The following is a 20268-nucleotide window of genomic DNA, read 5'->3' on the forward strand; positions in this document are numbered from 1 at the left end:
CATCTGTGGGTTACATAGTATATTTAAAAGTCAAACCTGCTGTTTCTTAATTTGTCCTTCACTATACACTGCAATTCTACAAAGCATAAGGCTAAATGAAGATACAAATATGGAGAGACCAAGTGGGTTCATTCAGAATTAAATATTTGAGTTCAAACTGATACATTTCCTTGCTTTCATTTCCTGCCCTTCAAATTTCTAGAAAGCAAAAAGGTCGCAGGAAAACCAAAATGAGGTAAGGACATCAGTGGGTTCATTGAAAGATTTCTCAGAGCCAGTTGGGGTCATTTTGGAGCTTGGTCATTTGAGGTTAAATTGTGGCTTCTAATAGAACTTGTTTCGAGCAGCTAGAAATGTCAGATGGAGGCAACAAACGTGATCACAGAATGACCAAAGAGCTTATGGAGTTGATTGGCCCAGAGGTCAGAGGGTTTTCTTTAAGTCTAAACCAAGGCATGTAGGGATTTCTTGACCTTTAGCTGCTAGTGCCCAGATAGTTTCATAAAAGGGTAGTGGTCAGATAAGGATGGGGATGGAGTCACAGAGATGCCAGAGATTTCACTGCCATTATAATGGTTATTGGAGCATTTTCCCCAGCCGTCCCAACTATTAAACCTAGTGCTGTTCCCCTTGCCTTCTTTCCTGTATTGAGGGAACCCAGGCTACACAAGGTTCATATGCAAACTGGCCTTTATAAATGAAGAAAGTTGATCTATCAGTCAATTTCAGGCATATGCCCTTGTATGTACAGGACTGTGCAAAACCTAGAGTGTTTCTTGAGCTCTTAGAATATTAGAATTGGGTAGGAGTCGGGGTGTCATTTTACATAGGTCAGGGGTAGAATCAGTACTAGGGTCTCCTGGCTTCCAGCTCAGTGCTGTATGAGGCATTATATCTTATCACCTTAAAGTCTGTGTGCATTGGAAGAAAGTGAGAGTTGAATCTGAGGCAGAAATCTGCTTCCTCTGTATCTATAATCACAGACCAAGAAAAGCTGCAGCAGATTGGAACTGGTCCTTGTAGATGCTTGGGAGTGGGGATGGGGGGAAGGAGGACAGGGAGAGTGCTGGGGATGGAGCAGAGGCAACCCACAAATTGTAGGGTCACCATTGGTTGTCAGAGTAGAGGTGGTCCTGGCAGGAAGAGGAAGCTGGCAAAGGCCACTTTGCATGTCCAGACTGTGACAGTAACCCTGGGAGACTTTGGATGTCACAGTGTCAATCCTATTACCCTCGCTCCCATCCCTTCCCCCAATGCCAGGAATTCTCCCTTCATCCTTGCCCCTACAATCCATCCTGGGAACCATTCCATGCTCTCCAGGCCCAAGTTCCAAGTGGAGGGATCTGCGTCAGCACATTGGCCCCTGTTCCTCTGCACCGCAAGGGACATCTTGTAAATACCTTCTCACTGAGATTGTTGCCAAAAGCAGGCACTAGAAGCAGGGGTTGGGACGTGTGTGGGGGGAAGCAGAGAGTGTTCTCTGGCCCTCTGGAGTGTGTGTGTTGGCTTGCACATGTGGCTTCTCTACTGGGGTTCTTCCTTAACCCTAACACTCACTCCACTCCATCCTAGGTCTCCCTCCCCTCCAACCTCCCCCAACACCCCCTGAAAACCTGGAGACTGGATAAACACACTGAGCCGGTGAGTTATTTTGATTTTTATTTATAATATAAAAAAGTTCAAGTGTTCAACAGTCAAGAGTTCAGACATTCAGACAATCTGGGGCAGAGTTCTCCTTGGTTTATGCTAGTTTGTTTTTTAACACTTTATGAGGAATTAGCTGATTTTTTTTTTTTTTTGGTCAGACCCAATTGTTTTTTTTGTAGGGGAGAAAAGGTTGGAAGGATGGGTTGGGAGTTGGGAGAAGGGATTGGGGGGAGGAGGGAAAGGGGGGCTGGTTAGTTACTTTATTGCTAAAAGGTAAAATCAAATACACTGTCAATTGTGTCTTCTCAATCACAGCCTCACCATGCATCCAATCTACAGTATCTGAAATGCAGGACATGCAGGCGTAAAAGAGAAATGGCGAACCATGTAAACGAGGTGCTGCAGAGAACTGAGGGGAGCCCTGGAGAGACCTCCCTGGGGCAGGGGGGAGGTGGGTGGACCCCTCATCCCACCGCAGCTCTGGCTCTCCCTGACCTAGGATGCATTGCTGGGCTAACCCCTGGGCCCTGGACACAGTGGGTGGGGAGGGGTAGCCTCTTTCCAAGCCCACCCTTGCCAGGGATGGAGAGGGAAGGGGGGAAGCCCTCCACTTTGGTCAGTCTGACTCTAGCCTCCTAATCCTGCCACACGCAGCCTCTCAATGTCTCAAAAATAGACATGTTAGCTTTTATTCTTCTAGTCTCTGGGACCCAAGCTCTTATTTTCTGGAGAGGGATCCAAGGGGATACAGAATTTCCCACCCATTATCTGAGGGGGATGGTTCGATTGCTTCCTCCCCCCAAAGTCTCCCTTCTCCACATGCCAAAATTAGGCTCCAGGGAAGGATGCACCTACGAACCCTAAATCTGACTCTTTTCACTGTGGCTAGTTCCTGCTCCTTTTTTTTTTCCCAGTCTGGGAAGTGGGGTGGGCATCATCTCTGGGTGGAAGGGGGAAGGAAAGAGGAGGCAAGATGGTGGGTTTGGGGTGGCCAGAGCCAATCACTAACCTGTTGGACAGCGGAGGTGGCCACAGCCTTCTCTCCAGGAGCTCCATATTAGCGTACAGCAAAAAGGCACCACATATAGGTTTCTATTAAATAGTCAAAAAATTGGCCCATCTCTCCTTTTTTTTTTGTTTCTTTTTTTTTCCGAAGCTGTAAATCAAGATGTTACATATAAATAGAGTTTCCTATAAAAAAGTCTTTGCTATTAGCTATTATAAGACAACTTTTGCTAAAATGAAAATAAAACATTTTGTTATATTTTTCCTTTTATATAAAATAAAAATATTTTTATTTCTTTTTTTTCTTTCCAAGTGTGTGGTTTCTGTTCTCCTTAAAGATCCAGGGAGCAGAAGGAGGGAAATGAGAAAGGGGTGAGGGGAGGGAGGAAGGAGGAGAAGGTGGGGAAGGGAAGGAAGAGTGGGTCCTAGAGGGGAGCAGAGTCTTGTTTCCCCCGTGGGTGTGTGATACGGCTGTGTCTGCTCTCTTGGGTGCTGTGTCTGTCTAAGGAATAATAAGTCCTGCTGTCCGCTGGCTGGTACAGCGGGGGGGAGTCCGTGCCCAGCATGTCCGAAGTGTGGATGCTGAGAAAAGGGGTACACTCGGCCACCAGCTCCTCATCTGATTCACTGTAGGAGGCACTGCTGAGTGAGAAGGAGTCCCGGACGGCCCGCGCCCGCTGGGCCATGTGCCCATTCAGTCTGGATTTCCTCCACCGCCGATGACCTGTAGATGTTCTCTTGGGCGGTTCAAGGGTGGGTGCACACTCCTGTGTAGTCTCATACTCATCATCCTCGGTGATTCGGAACGGGCTGGCTGGCAGACTTCCCATGCTGTCGTGGGAGCAGCCCCGGCGGGGTGGGTAGTAGCTGTCGTAACTACGCTGCATGTCAGAGGCAGGGGCCCCAGTGGCGGGTGAGTGCCGAAGGAGGGGTTGCTGCTCAGCGAGACGGAAGCTGATGGGTGCAGCTGGGGGGAGTGAGACAGCATGGGCTGAGTTGGGTGAGGTGATCTCGAAGGTAGGCACCTGCGTGGCCAGGGAATAGTGGAAGTCGACAGGCGAGAGGCGGGCAGGTGTGGTGAGGGCTGACACATACCTGAGAAGAGAGGCAAGAGGCAGCTGGGGTCCTCAGGAACCAATCTAACCCTTCCCTAGATTAATACTGAGGCCCCTAAATAGAGGTAGAAATGAACTAGGGTGCAAGCTGAGTACACCAGAGGAGAGGCTCCTGCGGAAAACTTTCCTGCTCTAAAGTAGCACCTCAAAGCTGGAAGAACTTTTAGAAGTAATTTATTTGGAGTCCCCACCCAATGCCCTATAAGATCCCCAAGAGCTACTGCTGGAGAACTCACTACCACACAAGGTCAGTGTATTCTACTGGACAACTGTAGTTATCAGAAAGTTCTTGGTCCCATTGAGCCCAAACCTGTCTCCTTTTCCCATTTCTAGCACCTTCCTCCCATTGGTCCTCGTTTTAACTTCTGGAGCCACTCAAAATTCTAATCCCTCATTTAAATATTAAGAAGCCAGGTATCATGTCCTCCTTGGGAGGTGGAGTATGATATGAGTCCATGGCATGACACGGAGCCTGGACCTACTCCAGGTTGTCAAAATCACATTTAGAGCACAATGCCCAGAGTTTCACCTTTATGAATACCCCACAAAAGTGGAAATATATTTCTTTTCCCAGTGCCTCACCTTGCACATGCTTCCCCTAGACAGGTGGGAACCTGTTACTGGACCCATCTGGTAGGAGAGGAAGCTAATTAAGCCCAGGGCAAGTCTCAAATACAAATTTCTAAGAGCCAAGTAGGGAAAAGGAAGGATGGTTTCCTTGTTCCCTTATGATACACAGGGACTTGAGAGCATTTTTAAAGTAAGGGAGCCAAAGCACCATTTCTTAATTACATAATTCTAGAACTGGAAAGGCCTTAGCTATTAGATTTGGACTTGCAGGATTCCCTGATCATTTTCTGCTCTATTCTGTCTCAGCAATCACAGTGCCCCCCAACCATGTTCCATGTACCTCCCTTTTTACCTTGCTTCTTACTCTGTATGCTCTGACTAAAAAATCTCAGTGTTGAAGCGTGATGCCTAACTTATTCCTTAGGCAAATCACTTAACCTCTTTGGGATTCTTTATACCCAGTTGTGAAATGGGGATGACAATTTGCCTATCTCACAGGGGTACTTACCCCACAAGGTGCTGTGAAACTGATTGAGAGCTTGTTTGTTAAAACACCAGATACAAATAAGGGTTCGCTGTTATGATTATTTAGATAGCTGTCACCCTTGATCAGAGAGCTATGGGTGGGATAAAAGGTGAGAGGATAGTCTGAGGCAGGGCTGACCTCTCACTGTGTGGTGAGTCCCGGAGGGAGTCCACCGAGTCATGGTATGGCATGGCTGGCCGCCTTTCGTCCTCCATGTTGCAGGCTGCCTCGCGCCGGGCACGAGCCTCAATGCACGCTGGGCTGTTACACTTGCTGGTGCCCACAGATGACATCATGATACCTGACTGGGAATCTGATGTCAAGCTCTCTGTCTGCTCCAAGCTCCACGTGTGGCTTTCATGTCTGGAGAGGCAAAGCAATAGAGGACATTTAAGGTATGGATGCGAAAGCCCAACTAAAATTCAGCATTTATTAAATGATGAAGCAAACAAGGTACTGAGAATAGAAAGACAAAAAAACAACAACAAAAAACCAAGACATCCTTTCCTTTAAAGAACTTCTGTTCTACTGGACAGATAGAAAATATACACAATATATAGGCAAGTCAATGCAAGGTAGGTTGGCAGATGAAAAGTACAATGACTGAAGTCTGAGGAGCCAAGTTTCATCTCACCTCTGACACTGTGAATGTGACCTTAGGCAAGTCACTTAGATTCTCCGGGCTGAAGTTTTCTTATATATACAGTGAGGGAGTTGGCCCTTCTCAGTTCTAAATCTATGTGCCTAAGGCAATTTGAAATTAATATGAAGATGGAGAGAGAACTTAAGAAGAGTTTTTTAGATTCTCCACAGCCTTCTCCTGTCTATTCTTGGCTCCCTTGACTTCCGTTTCCTCCTAATTCTTCTCCTTCCCAGTCTCCTTTGCTGGATCACCACTAACAATTTCTTGTCTGTTTAGCAGGTACATGATAAGGCTGTATAGAATTTCTTTCAATTAACATCTCTCTGTAGATGATCCTATGATCTAAATATCTAGATAGTAGCCCTAATCTCCTTCCTGAACTCCAGTCTTCCAGCTGTTGTCAATAGGGCACCTTCCTGAGCCATCTCCAGTCGTCCTGATGGATATCAGGCCACTGGACCCAGTTGGCTCTGAAGGACAAAGTGAGGCTGCTTACCTTGCACAGCTGTCCCTCACCCAAATCAACGTCAATTGCAAGTCATGTCATCATCTCCCTGATGCCATGGTCCTCTTTGAGAACAGAGGACAAACCACACAATCTTCATCAGCATCTCAGATTTAGCAGGTCCAAAAGGGAATTCATGATCTTTCCCCACAACCTGAACCCTGCTCCACCTTTCTCCATTTCGGTTGCTCCTTCCAAGTTACTCAAGTTCACAACCTCACTCTACCTCACTCCCCACATCCAGTCAGTTGTCAAGGACTTGTTGAGTCCCTCTCCTCTGCATCTTTTGGATCTCCCCTATTTTCTCTCTCTTCACATGGCTACTTGCCCAGTTTGGGCCTTTGTTCACCTCTCCCCTGGACTTCTTCTGACTTCCAGTAGGTCTCCCTCATCCCATTCTCTTCCCTCTGCAATCCATTTTCCATACAGCTGGCAAGTTAATCTTTCTAAAACCCTGGCTTTTCCATGCTCCTCTTCTACTTAAAAAACTTAAGTGGCTTCTCACTTCCTTGGAATAAAATGCAAAATTTTCAACCTAGCAAAACTCACGTAATCTCAGTCTGCCTCAGCTGTAGAATAAGGATAATAAGAGCTTCTACTTTGCAAGGTTGTTATGATGAACAAATGAAATATATTTTTTCTACAAAAGAATTTAGCAGAGTGCCTGGCACATAGTAGGCACTATATGAATGCTTATTACCTTTTCCCACCCCCATCTGGCATTTAAATCTTTCTACACCGAGATTTTTGCTGACCTCTCCAGACTCACGTCATGTTAATTCCCCTCACACACTCTATGTCCAATTGAACCAGCCTATTAGTTGTTCCCCAAACTCAACACTCTTTTTCTGTCTTCATTTCTCACTCTCTCACTTCCTTCATGACTCAGCTCAGCTGTTACATCTTATGTGAAATGAAGACTTTTGTGAATTTCTTCTCTCCCCCCTGCCAATGCCAATTGTCTTTCATTTATTTATCTACATACACACTGTATCCTCCCCTGAGCAGAACATATGATCTTTGTTAGCAGTTACTGCTTTGTGTCTGTCATTGTAACCCCAGCCCCTAGCAGAAGGCCTTGAGCATAATTTTAAAGTAAGCACTTAATAAACATTTGTTGACTTGAATTAGGCGATGTTGTACTGTTTCCCTACCCATCAGCAACACAATAAGGACTCTCTGCTTCTAGAATCTGGGCTTCTTATTCTGTCTCAGCTCTACAGGACCATGGCTAAACTCCCCCCTCTCATTCCATACTTTGGTTAACTAATTGAAAAGTGACAATCAAACCTCAGTGGTTTCTTATCACCTACAACAAAGGTGTTACAAATGTGGTCTGCCAGCCACATGTGGCCCATAGCACTAACACTCTCAAATGTGGCTCCAACCAGATTAAAATGAAATCAGGAGATATTTAACAAAATGAAATAAAAATGTAATAGAACATCGATCATGTTGATATGCAGTTTCCTAAGTCAACATGCACCAGCCTGTAGGATTACTTCTGTATGGGGTAGTGGTCCCCATTTCTATTTGAGTTTGACACCACTGGTCTACATGACATTCAAGATCCTTGACAAGATGACATGCACCTATCTCTTCTACCTTATCTCCCATGTAGTCACCACTCCAGTCAAATTGGTCTTACAATCGCTGTTCCCCATGAATCTTAGAATCTCAGAATCTAACAAGGCCTCACAGATAATCTAGTTCATATTCATGAATAGGAATTTTCTCTCTAGGATCCCTGACAAGTACATACCTGGCACTAATTGTCAGGGAGTTCTTTTTTATATTAAATCTATAGTTACCTGGTTCTTGGTCTGTGCTCTGGGGCCCAAGGAGAATAATCCCTCTTGAAGGACATAAGACAGTCTTCAAACCTTTGAATATGACTGCTGTCAATTTAACCAATAGGTTTTCAGCATGCAAATTATTATGTCATCAACATCCAACAAACACACTGAGCAAAAGCTATCACCCTTCTCTACCAATGCATGACCTCTGAGCCAATGGGAACAGAGTGTGCAGATCTCCTCCCTTGCCACCTCCTTTGCATCCTCCCAGGGTATGTGCACTGACCAGTGCTGTTATGGCTGGTTCCCTTCTTGTTGCCTTCTCTGCTTCATCACATCAACGTCTGGCTATGCCCTTATTTCATCCTCCTCTCCAGGTCTGCTGCTTCTTTCTGATCACAGTGCCAATGACTAAGTGTCCTGAATACCGAGTTACTCAAGGAAGAATACTATTGTCTGTTAAATTTCTTTCATTTTCTAAAGTATAAAAGTGTTGTGTATGCATATATGAGAGAAAGAGAGAGAGAAAGGGAGAGATAAACAGACTGACAGATTAATAGATAGAGATAGAATGAGAATGCATTTGTGGATATGTGTATAGGTATAGGTTTGTGTGTATGAAAAGTCCAGAAAGAGAAAGGCTGAGATGATATATAATTCTAGAACATAATTTCACAAAAGGGAGAGGAAGGGAAAACAGTCTTGCTCACCAAGCCATAGAGCCCAGGACAAAGAGGAGAGTATTGATGCTCCAAGGATAATATTTTGGGATAGATAAGACACACATGCAACCAAGGAATAAACCTATGGAAGCTCTTTCCTTACTCCTATAGCCAGGGTTAGAAAGAGAAACCTCTTTAAGGAAGGGCTTGGGCAAATCCAGCATGAACTATTGGGGAGAAGTTGGGAGTCCTTTGAAGCAGGTACCCCACCTGTGGCTGGAGGTGGGTGTGGCTGTGGAGCAGTGATGGGACGGCGAACAGGAGTGGCTCCCAGAGAATGTGGTCTCAGTTTCCCTCCGGATGACGTGGTCAGTGGCAGGGACATTTTTGGAGATGTACTGGAACAGAGAGACAAACGCATATGGGTGATACATGAACTGAGTAACATGAGAACTGAGGAAACCAGGAACAGCAGTACCCTGATTTGGCTGCTCTGAACCTATCTGGACCTGGTAGTGCAGAGTGTAAGAGGGACTGCTCTGATGCACTAAAGTCAGTCAGTCAGTAAGCATTTTATAAGTGCCTACTATGTGCCAGGGTGTTTGAGTAGGTAAGTGTATGTTTTTACTGGGAAGGAGGAATTTAATTTAAATAGTAATTTAATAACTACATTAATGAAAATATTAAACAGTGATTTAAATAAGGAAAGCACTGCTCCTCTGGAAGAAGAATGGATTTAGCAGCTGTGGAAGAAGACAGCCAACTTCACGTGCCAACAAAGCATCAGGTCAATAAACACTCTGAGGAGCTGAGGAGTCCGGATCTCCCATCACTAAGTCACTGACATCTTCCAGTCTCAGTTCTTGTTGATGGCTGTGGGGAAGCCAGTGAGCCAATCCCACACAAGGTTGTTGCCTTTGTGAATGGTACCTTCCTGGCCACAGACAGGAGAAGCCCACATGCCACTCACATCTGCCATCTGAATCTCCTCAGGATCTAGTCGGGGGTGGCTAGGTCCATTGGCCAAGCTCCGATTCTGATGAGCTGGGCACATGTTCTGCCGAAGGTGGTTGTGCATCTGTTTCCTCTGTTTTCTGGAAGGAGGAAGGAAGGACGAGTTATTTCACATAGAACCCTAGCATCTCCTTCCTTCCCTCTCCATGAAGTGTAGTATAGTGGGAAAAGTCCAGTCCTGAGAACTGGGGGTGGGGGAGTTTGGGGGGAGAGGAAATCTAGTCCCATCTGCCACTAGCCAGCTATATGACCTTGGACTCCTTTCTCAGGGTCTCAGTTTCCTCATCTAGAAAACAAAGAGGGTGGACTTGATAATTTCCTCACTCTTTTCCAGCTTTAACAATCTATTGCTACTTTTCCATGATTTATTTCTATTATCCTTCCCTTCCAGGCATCCTCTCCTACCCTACTCCTGCAGAAAGGCGTGGGAGCAACAGTTGGATTCAAGGTTCTTATAGGAATGTTCTCCTGCCCAGGGCAGTAGGTTCCCAAAAGGCTGTTCCACAATCAGGTCCTCTGTGCCCCCATCAAAATGTAAAATGATATGACAGACAAAGTACCCTAAAACTCTACTTTGCCCATATCATTCTTCTACTTCAAATGTTCAGTTGTACAGAGTTTCCAAACAAGTCACACCCTGTACAATTTGGCCCTGTACCCCAAATTGAGCTTTTTACCATTCTTCAAATGTGGCAAGAACCTTCTCACTCCAAAACCTCTGTCGCCACTGAACCATCCTCTCTCTGAATCTTCTTATCCTTCAAGGCCCATCTCAATTCCAACCTCCTTCATGGAGACTTTTCAGACCACTCTAGGGTCCACAGTGATCTGTCCTCCTCCTTTTCTGTTTATAATGGTTTTAGTGGTTGATTATCTTTCCATGTGCTTGTGCTTTGCTTCTCTAGCTATATTATGAAGTCCTTAATGGTAAGAACTACATCTTAATCATCTTTCTCTCCCCTTGCTATCACAATGCTGGGACTTTTTACTAACATGGTGTACCAGGAGCTGTCCAAATCCTAATCTCGCCCCAAGTCTTCCCCTGTAAAACCTTCCTCCTCCCTCTCTTCCCCATCCTGTGTCGTATATCACTCTCCTCTCTTCTTTCAGGACAGACGGGGCCGAGTAGAACTAAAGGAGAAAGAAGAGACCTTTCTCAGAGAAATAGAGCTGTGGACTGGGCCAGCAACACCATGTGGGAACTTGTGGCCTTAGACATCTGCCCTCCATCCCTAGCTACCAAGGCTGGATGACGCAGAAAGGACAGGGACCATCCAAGTGGATGATATGGAGAGAATCTTCATATGGGCCTACGGCTTTGGTGCTGGTGAGTCCTGTAGATGGAAGTGAAGTTCCTCATGGCTAGATTCAGGACCGTTAAAGGAGTATTCTCCTGCCCAGGGGCACTGGTTGCCTGAAGCAGAAACCACATGGATGTGTGTGTGTATTTCTTCAGTTTTTGGGGGACCACTTCCTTCTGCTCAGCAGGTAGTTCTGCTGGAAGGATCACACCAAGGCAGTCAGTCCTCAGACCTCTATCTGTCCATCTGTCTGCTCGGCTCTCACTCACTTGGTTTTGCAATAGGCTACCACGCAGACGATTCCGACAACAAGCAGTGCCACGCAGATTCCTGTGATAGTCAGGACCCTCTTCTGGTACAGCTCCTCAGCTTCTGCAAGGGGGCAGGAGGGAGGCCAATTACTAGGAGTGGGGGGAAGGATGGGGATGAGCAGAACCGGACCCTAGCTATTGACTTCTGGAGTGGAGGGGAAGCTGACGCTCTGAGCCCCTGGTCAGCCTTGGGGAGACGCCATGGACAATGTCCAGAGGAACCTCCCAAACTCAGGGCTATCTATCAAATTCTGCTCTTTCTTGGATCTCTTCTAACCTCCTGTCAATGTTCCTCCCTCCTCTCTGGAAGAGTCCCCTCGCACCACTACTCCTATAGCCCACTCCCAGCTGGACACAGCCCCTCTCCCTCAAGCCTCAAGCTCAGCCATTCCAGCACCTCCTCTGTTGACCACAGTACCCTGACTCATGAGGAGGGGGAAGGGAAAGAAGAACAGACCAGAGAATAAAGGCAGTGATACAGCCAGGAAGCTGAGGAGGAGATGGAAGAGGGATGGACACAATGACCAGAGATGGACTCAGAAGAAGCCATGGACTAACCAGGAAGCTTCCACATCCACAATCTGGACCCCCATCACAGCCCAGCCCAACCAAAACCCTCTGAGTCCTTGACCTTCCACAACCCACCCTCTGCCTCTAGGAATTGTTCCCACCAGGTAGCATGACTATTCTGTTTCTCCCTTTTGGTGATAGCTCTGGAAGAGGGCTCTGGTTCATCCACTAGTCAATTCTTCCTCCCCCGGGGAATAAACAACAACTGCATTTTGTTCAGGTCACATGAAAGGGGTGGAGTACAAGTGCTGGGCAAGGGGTCCCTAAGAGGTCAGGAAAGGAGGAGAACCTTAGGGGCTAGGGGAGAAGCCATCAACCCCTAAAGGATGGCTGGACTGGAATGGTTCTACCTGGAAGTTCTTTAGTCCCAAGGACCTCAGAAGGGCTCCTGATAGACCATGACCCACCTAGTCCATGGCTACGGGAGCTTGAGTTCCCTTAGCACAGTGGCTATTGTGGACATGGAGTCTGTCATCCATCCCTGAGAACTAAGCTAGGACATGCCTACTGGGGATCAGAATACCAAGCCTTCTTGCCTAATTCAGGGCCCTGATGAGGTGGAGTTCCCAATGACTCCTGCCCTGATAGAGAAGACATCACACGTTTTCTGGGTTCTAAGCTTCTTTCTACCACTGCTCAAACCTGAACTCAAATCTGACCCTCCCACATTCTCTCACACAAGGTGAAGTATGTACACATTCTCAGATGAAAGAAAGGAAAGGAAAAAGAAGACAGGGCTACCAGCTGTGTGGGGTGGAAGATTCTGGACCTGGAATTTTAGGATCAAATGTCCCATCTTTGTCTAAGGGAAAAGAAGGGAAGATTTGGTCCGCCATGTTTCTCCACTAGTTCCAGGCTAAAAAACCAGTTCTGGGAGAGATGATGGATCCAAAATACAGCAAAGCTCAGCCTTCAAACTCTCATGACATTCACAGGAGACCATGTGGCATATCATGTGGTATATTTGTACACACTCCCACACATATGTATTCAAACCTACATCTAGGCACACAGATATACTGAGATATTCCAACATATAGAATGTCTAATGTACACAGATACATGCAGAAATAAACCTACAATGGCAGATCCTCACTGAAATGCTCCTAAATACAAGGTCAGACATACATACATATACATACATACAACATACAAATGTATGCAAAGCTAAGCTTATAGTGGAGATATGGCTTCATACACTGACACAGAGACATATGAAAGTACATATACCTCCATACACATGTGTGTTTGAGGATGATAACAAGGGAAGACTATCTCCCCAAATCTGCTACAAAGATATCCTTTTCATGCTCACAGGAACCTCTTCTGGGACCAAAATGACTACTTATGATGAATCCATTCTAATAAAAAAAACCTCAACCATCCCAAATATGCATCTTTTTCAATGGCTTGAGTTCTTGGACACATGGGGTGAAGTAAGTCTTAGACAAAAGGCCACATTTTCTTTGGAGGAGAGAGGCTTTTCAGTCAGAGGAGATGACTTTTCAAAGTCCTGTCCAACCCAAGGTTTCAATCAGGGTATTGAAATCCAGGCCTAACCTCAGCAGGGAGGGAGGGGTGAATGGTGAGAAGGGGGTTAAGTGCTGGGCTGAGCCAGATCCTCCTGGATCATCACTAGACAGATGTCAGTTAGCATCCCAAACCCAGGCCACATGACTGCTAGTCACTAGCACACAGAATACAAAGGCAAACAAGCCGTGTTGGAGTGAGATGAATCTCATAGAATCAGGGCAGAGTTAAAATGAGACAGAATGATTCAGCCAGTGACCTGACACAGGATGAGAAGCAATGGGAAAGTGAGAGAGAATGAAACAAAGAGGGAGATTAAAGTCCAGTTTAAGGGGATGTCTACCTTCTGTGGATTCCAAACAGCACTTCCCAAAGTGTCTGTATTTGTACAGCTTTCTCTGAACTATGAGACCACTCCTAGCTGCAGACAGCCATGCCAGGGCTTCCCCCTCCAGGGAGAGGGTGGGTGGAAGGGGGAGAGTGGCCCTTCTCTTAGGAATGGTCTAACGCATTGCCTCTCTCCCTCCCTTATATGCCTCTGATGCATCACACCTCAAGCACTGAGGTGGAATGTCTAAGCTGAGCAAGAGAAAGTACCTTTTATTTTTCTTTTCCTCACTATAAGGGCCTTAGAGATGCTAAGAGGAAAAGGCCAAGGAAAGGATGTTCTCCCTCAGCACCCCATAGGGGATCCTAGATTGCTTGGGAGTGTGTACATGTATACACATACACACATACCATACACATGCATGCACACACATGCCCTAGGAAAGGACTTTTCCATAAAACTAATCAGGATGAGTCTGTTGGACTTCCTTCCCCTTCTAACCCATCCACCCACCCAAACCCACGGTTAAGAGGTAGGGTAGCTGATTTTTGGAATCATCCCCCCTTTTTTTTCTTTTGGAAAGAAAAAAAATCAATTCAGCACATATGATGTTAGAAACTGTGGGTAAGTGGGAATGGGGTCTGAGCAATAATGGAGTTTTCGTACCCTTTAATTCAAATCCAAGGTGCTCTGACAGTTCAGAAGAGAGAAGGGCCAGGAAATGTGGGGGGAGGCAGAAGGCGGGGGGAAGAAAGAGAGAGAGAAAGAGAAAGAGACAGACATTGGTCAGGGTTCTTCAGACATACTGGGCAGCCAGCCTGTGAGGTTGAAGCAAGTTAGTAGCATCCCCTCCCTGCCCCCTTAGCTCCCTCCCCTTGAACCCCCTAGCCCCCAAGAGCCCCTGAGGGGGCTGGAGAGAGGAGAGGTTAGAGTCAGCAGGCAGGCCAGGTTCTTTATAGATGAGCCATGTTGGTTAGTACCTGGTGGGGAGGCAGAGGAGGCAAAGTCAGTTGGTGAATATTGGGAGAGGGGTTTCTTGGGGACAGGAAGGGACTCAGAGAGGATGCCTGCCTCAGGAAGGGAAGTCGGGAGGAGAGGGGAGTCATGCCTCAGCCATAGCAGGCCCCTGGAGATGGACAGGTACATGGACTCCATTTTTCTTCCATTACCTTCTCCCTGAGGCTGAAGCCCGTGTTCCCTATCTTTGGAGACAAGTATGTAAAGAGCACCTGCCATCTGTCCCTGCCCCACTCTCATGTGCATTCCCTCATACTTGTGTGTGTCTATCTGTGTCCTCCAATTAATCAGCAGATAAGACTCATCTTCAAAGGGATGAGTCCAATTTTTTTTAAACCAGAAAAAGTACTTTTTGCATTTGTCAAAACACCTATTTTAAATAAAGGAATCAGGACACAGAAATATCTTGAATGTATCCCCATCGATAAGGCTTGATTATATTCCTGACATGGTCAGATCTGACTAATCTGTCCATTTATAGTCACTCTAAGGTTGACAAAAGCACTTTCCTTACAACGACCCAATGAGGTAAGCAAGGTATTATTATTCCTGTTTTTTCAGATGAGGACCAAACTAGATCTGAATCTTAGGAGAAAATAAAAGCAGGACGCAGTATAAAGAACTCCCTCAGGGGCCTGGAATTTTTCAACTAGTTGTCCTGCTCCCCCCACATCCAGAATCAGCTACTAGTGGCAAGAAAGATGACTCATTCCCCAATCATAGGGAAAAGGATTGTGCTGGTGACTTCATCGGCTTCCTCTACCAACAGAGGTCAGCATTTGACTAGAACGCTGAAAGGTTAAGAAAGAATCTTGCCTACGGTTCCACAACCAGGACGTGCCTGAGGCAGGTCTTCCAAGCTCTGAAACCAGCTCTTTCATTCCCAGAACTATCCTCTCTCTCTCTAATCATGTTCAGACTTTTTTGGGGGGGTTAGGGGGGGCATTCTGTTCTCTACAAGCTCCAACTTGATGCAGCAGCGAATCAGCAGCAGTTGGGTTTCTGACAGCCAGGACATTTCCCCATCACTTAGGTTTTCCAAGCCCGCAGAGGTGCCCTATGAGGGAAGTTATAGAGAAGAATCCTTCATGGGCTAGAATCATAGAATTTCAAAGTGTGGGGGAGACCTAGTCCACTTGCTTCTACCTGAGCCTGGACAGGAATCCCCTCTTCAACATATGTGACAAAGAACTCATCCAGATTTTGCTTGGAGACCTCCCATGAGAGGGCTCCTGCTATACCTCCCTTAGCAGCCCATTCCCCTGTAGAATTATTACAATCATTAGCAGCTTTCTTTGCCTTAACTTAAATTTGTCTCTGAAGCTTAGGTCCATCTACTCATTTATTTTTTGTGGCAAAGCAGAAGAAATCTATTCTTTTTTCTCCACAAAGATCCTCCCTAGTACTATCACCTATCACCCTCCCTAGTCCTGGACCTTATGTCCCTTTCAGTGCTGCCTAAGACTGCATTAGCTTTCTGGTCAGTTTCATCACACTATTGATTAAACACGCCAAAGTAGAAGCAGCTAGGTGGCTCAGTAGACAGAGCACTGAGCCTAGAGTCAGCAGGACCTGAATTCAAGACACTTACTAGCTGTGTGACCCTGGGCAAGTCACTTAACCACTGTTTGCCTCATTTTCCTCAAATGTAAAAACGTGGATAGTAATATTACTTATCTCATAGAGTTGCTGTGAGGATCAAATGAGAGAATATTTGTAAAGTGTTTAGCACAGGGCCTGGCACACAGCAGGTACTACAGAAATGCCTACTCTCTTACTCTCTCCCTCACCCTCCCCAAGTCACTGCATAAGGCCGGCCTACATGAGTCTTTTCCTATTCTGAGAATCTGTGATTCTAACTCCAGTGTGGGCTCCTGCCCCAAGCCCAGTTACAATTTTTCCCACAGAAGCTGATCTGCCTACATGATACTTTCTCCACAAAGGAGAGGGAATTTGGCATCTTTGGCAACTGGTACAGCTTCTTACTGCAATGGTGGGAGCATCTGGTCCCTGCAACCCATCCCTTCAGCTCCAAAGGAAGGTGCTAGTCTCTAATGCCAATGGGTCTCTGAAAATGTGATACCTTCAGCTGCTTGTGAGGGGCAGGGGCAGGGGCACAGCTAAGTTTTGCTGCGGTGATCTTTCTAGACTCACCCTCTAGAATAGAATGCTAGGGTTTGGGGACTCAGAACCATGAGAAAGGGATATGGGGAAAAGAAAGCTATTTCAGATTTTTGGAGTACAGCAATTCTTGCTTTCTTAGAAGGCTCTCATTTCCAACCCATCCATTTCTGAATGGGTAAAGGCCAGTCAGGAAGGTTTTTGTGGTCCCTCCTCTTTCCTTTCTGGACCAGCTCCACCAAGGAGACTGCAGGGTGGGTACAATGGAAAGGGATGAGAGATATTTCACATCATCATCCCTCCAAATCAAGCCCTGGGAATACTAGAGTAGGGTTAATCTACTATTGTTCACCCTTGTCATCAGAGGTCCTGGTCCACATATCCCCCAAGAAGTTAAGTCAAAGGAATCAGGGTTATTCTTGACCCTCCTATTTCCCCCTGTATAGGGTTTCCATGGGACTCTGAATTTAGATTTTGGGGTGGAGGCAAGGGAGGCTCTAGGTGTTCTTGTGATAGATTAGTGGGCTAAGGGGGGGGGAGAATAAGGAATATGAATGTTGCAGAGAGAAGGCTCTGAGATGGGTTGCGGGTGTATAGTCTGGATAGGTCAAGGACAATTTCTACAACTGAGTAAACTCTTGACAATGATATGAATGACAGGGCTTGGTTATCTTAGACACTGAAGTTCTAATGGCATGAGGCAGGAGGGTGAATGCCATTGGCCTAACTGAAGGCTGGATTGAACATCTAACCCAAAATCTAGTTTCTTAACCTGTCTTTTTTGATCTTCCTGCTTCCCCTAGCCCTGCTGCTCAAGAATGGGTCATGAGGTCATAAGGAACACTGCCTGGTTGGGACCTGGGTTCCAATGAGGAACAATCAGGAATCACCCCCCAAAACATCACTACCCTGGGAAACTGTGGGCTCACAATCTGACCAGAGATGTGTAGCAAGAAAATTGAGCTCTTCTAAGACTCCTTTCAGGAATCTGGGCAAGGTTCTATTTCATATGAAGTGGGAAGATTGGGATTTTTGTGTGCATAGTTTTTTGGAATTTAGGACATTCCTTCTTTTGCCAGCACTGCCTTCCCATGTCCAGCAGTTCAGGGGCTTCCTCACACCCTTTCCTTCCCCTGTCCTAAACTCCATTATCTTGAGCTTTCTGCTGCTAAGCACAGGCAGGAAACTCAGATATCCTCACAATTTGGGTTGACCAGGTGATTCCTATTTTATTGCTAACCATAACCCTAAATGCGTGCTAGATGGGGAGAGGTAGGAAGGACCCTCATACCCCTAGACAGTACAGTGTAAGACACTGGAAATTCCTTCCTGCCCCTTTCCAGAGCCTTATCCAATGGGGAAGTGGGGTGTTCCAAGTAGCCACAGAGTTCTCATTCTCTTGAATATCAAAGGGAATGGGAGAGTTCACTTTAGAGAAAATAAGGAACTCTGAAACACTGGTAGACAATGCACAGGACTGGAGGAAGCACAGGAAATCAGTAAAGTCATGGGATTTTGGAGCTGGGGGGATCTTAATAACTTCTTTGGCACAATTCTTTGTTTTAAAACAGGTATGGAATTATCAATCCCCAATTTACAGATGGAGGTACCTGAGATCCAGAAAAGCTAGGTAATTTGGCAAGGTGAATCAGTTAATAAGTGAAAGAAGAGTAGCTAGAGCTTAAGTCTCCTGTTTCTTTGCTGGTCCTCTCCCAATTATAGCAAGTAACCCCCTTGGGAAAGCAAACTGGAGCATGAGCATGAGGGGAAGAGGCCTGAACCCTCCATCCTGAGAACAGGTCCAGGACCCAGGAAACTCTGAGATCTGGACAAGGCTGTTGTCCATGGCAAAAAAGGATTAATTCATACTCATAACCCAAGGCTGAGCTATCTCTTACACTACAATATGCCTAGATATGCCTTTAAGATCTGAAAGGGCCATGCCAGATATCCATGCCCCACAATGTATCTTCTGAGATGGAGAGGTAGCCTAGAGCAGAGATCTGAATGCATGTGAGAGTGTGATGTCACAGTGGACTTAGCCAACTGTCATATAGGTGATATCACTTCATGTACCCAGGGGAGGCTGGTTTGTACAGAGTAGCCATGTTTGCTTTTAATGGTTAAAACAACAACAAAATCCCCCCAAATAAAAAAAAATCCCAACCCCCAAACCTTTAGACTACACACTGCAATCTACATGGTATCTAGGGTCACTGCTTGGCTTTTCCCTGGCTGGTAACTACCATACAGGTCCATGGCATGCAAGTTGCAAGCAAATTGTTGTGAGCAGGGAATTTCCATATTGGCCAAAGCAACCCAGAATGCTAGGGCACAGAAGTCAAATAACCTGCAAATGAGCCACTTTGCTCCTGCCCTCGGGGAGAAAGGCATGAGAGCCAGGAAGCTGGGAGAGAACTGTGTGATGGACACCTGCTGGGGAGCATGGGTCTCTCTACACAAGAAGTCGACTGGGATGTAGAGGGGAATGGTTCCTGTTGGTTCCTCCAGAAGGGATGAGAGGTTTGAGGAGTAAGGAGTGCACTGTACCTGCAGAGCCTGGAAGCATCAGCTCCTATTTGTTTTTCCTTTCAGGCTTCTGGATAAGCCTTTTGAGAGACAAAGTCAATCTAGGGAGGTAACTTTTCTTTGGACTGCAGCTGGCATGAAAGAATGTAAAGCCTGACCCAGTGGTCATGAGGGAAGATTTCAGATAGGCTAATAGATTCTCAGTCTTGTGGGGAAGGGCTGCAGATCACATCACTTTTCATCCTGGCCTTCCAGGGTCATAGGCTCTCAAATTTAGAGCTGGAAGCAATTTTGGAGGGCATAAGACCAAAATCATCTGGTCTAACCCCTGTGTTTTACAGATTAGAAAATGAAGGCTCAGAAAAGTCATATGATCATAAAATCATAGATTTTAGAGCTGGTAAGGACCTTAGAAATCAACAATCCAACCCCTTCATTGAGGAAACTGAAGCTTAGAGAGGTCAAATAACTTGCCCAAGGTCACATAGATAGTGTCTATCAGAATTTGAACTCAGGTTTTCCTAGTCACTATACCATGCTATAAAAGAAAGGATATTGGCATTGGGTACCTTAATTAACTGTTTGCCCAAAGTCAGTTGCCAAGGGGTCATTTGAAAAGTCACAATAATTCAATAATGTAATTGATAATCAAATGAGTTACTGACAGCATTTTGGAAGGTGTAAATCAAAGCACCAAAGGTAAAATAGAATTATCTATTACTCATTAATTCTTTACTTCCTACAAGCAACACAGATGATAAGCTCCAGTTCCTAAGTGCCCTTGTTTTTATTCTGGAAGTGAGTACTTACTGAAAGGAGCTGAGGCTTACTTAAAAAATGCTTGGGATCTTGCTGAAGAACCCCACTCAGTTTCAGTTGACACCAGCTCCCTAAAACAATGCCCTCTGGTGATGATTGGCCCAATGGAGAGCAGCCTAGCTTTGACAGAGAAATCTCTTCTTGGACATCCCTGTGGAAGATCACCCGGCCTTTATTTAAACAGTATTAGAGAAGGGGAAGTCAGCTTTGATCACTGGAAAGATTTTCCCAACATCAAGCCCAATTTTCTTTTTTTTCT

At 45.8% G+C, this 20268-nt stretch overlaps 1 protein-coding gene and 1 long non-coding RNA gene across 2 annotated transcripts in view; one reads left to right on the top strand and one right to left on the bottom strand.

Annotated features, from left to right (window-relative positions):
- Positions 1-1401: 1401 nt before the first annotated feature.
- Positions 1402-2948, top strand: LOC140518369 (uncharacterized). The gene is made up of 2 exons (XR_011971910.1): positions 1402-1641; positions 1963-2948. It is a non-coding gene; the product is annotated as an uncharacterized lncRNA (long non-coding RNA).
- NRG2 (neuregulin 2) overlaps positions 2902-20268 on the bottom strand; it is a 244802-nt gene continuing 227435 nt past the window's right edge. Inside the window, 5 exon segments of the mRNA XM_072630493.1 lie at positions 2902-3747; positions 5002-5226; positions 8740-8867; positions 9440-9563; positions 11054-11156. Coding sequence (XP_072486594.1) covers positions 3078-3747; positions 5002-5226; positions 8740-8867; positions 9440-9563; positions 11054-11156 — 1250 coding nt within the window. The 3' untranslated portion in view covers positions 2902-3077.

The sequence above is a fragment of the Notamacropus eugenii genome, chromosome 1 (genome assembly GCF_028372415.1).
Source record: "Notamacropus eugenii isolate mMacEug1 chromosome 1, mMacEug1.pri_v2, whole genome shotgun sequence".
Classification (NCBI taxonomy): domain Eukaryota; kingdom Metazoa; phylum Chordata; class Mammalia; order Diprotodontia; family Macropodidae; genus Notamacropus; species Notamacropus eugenii.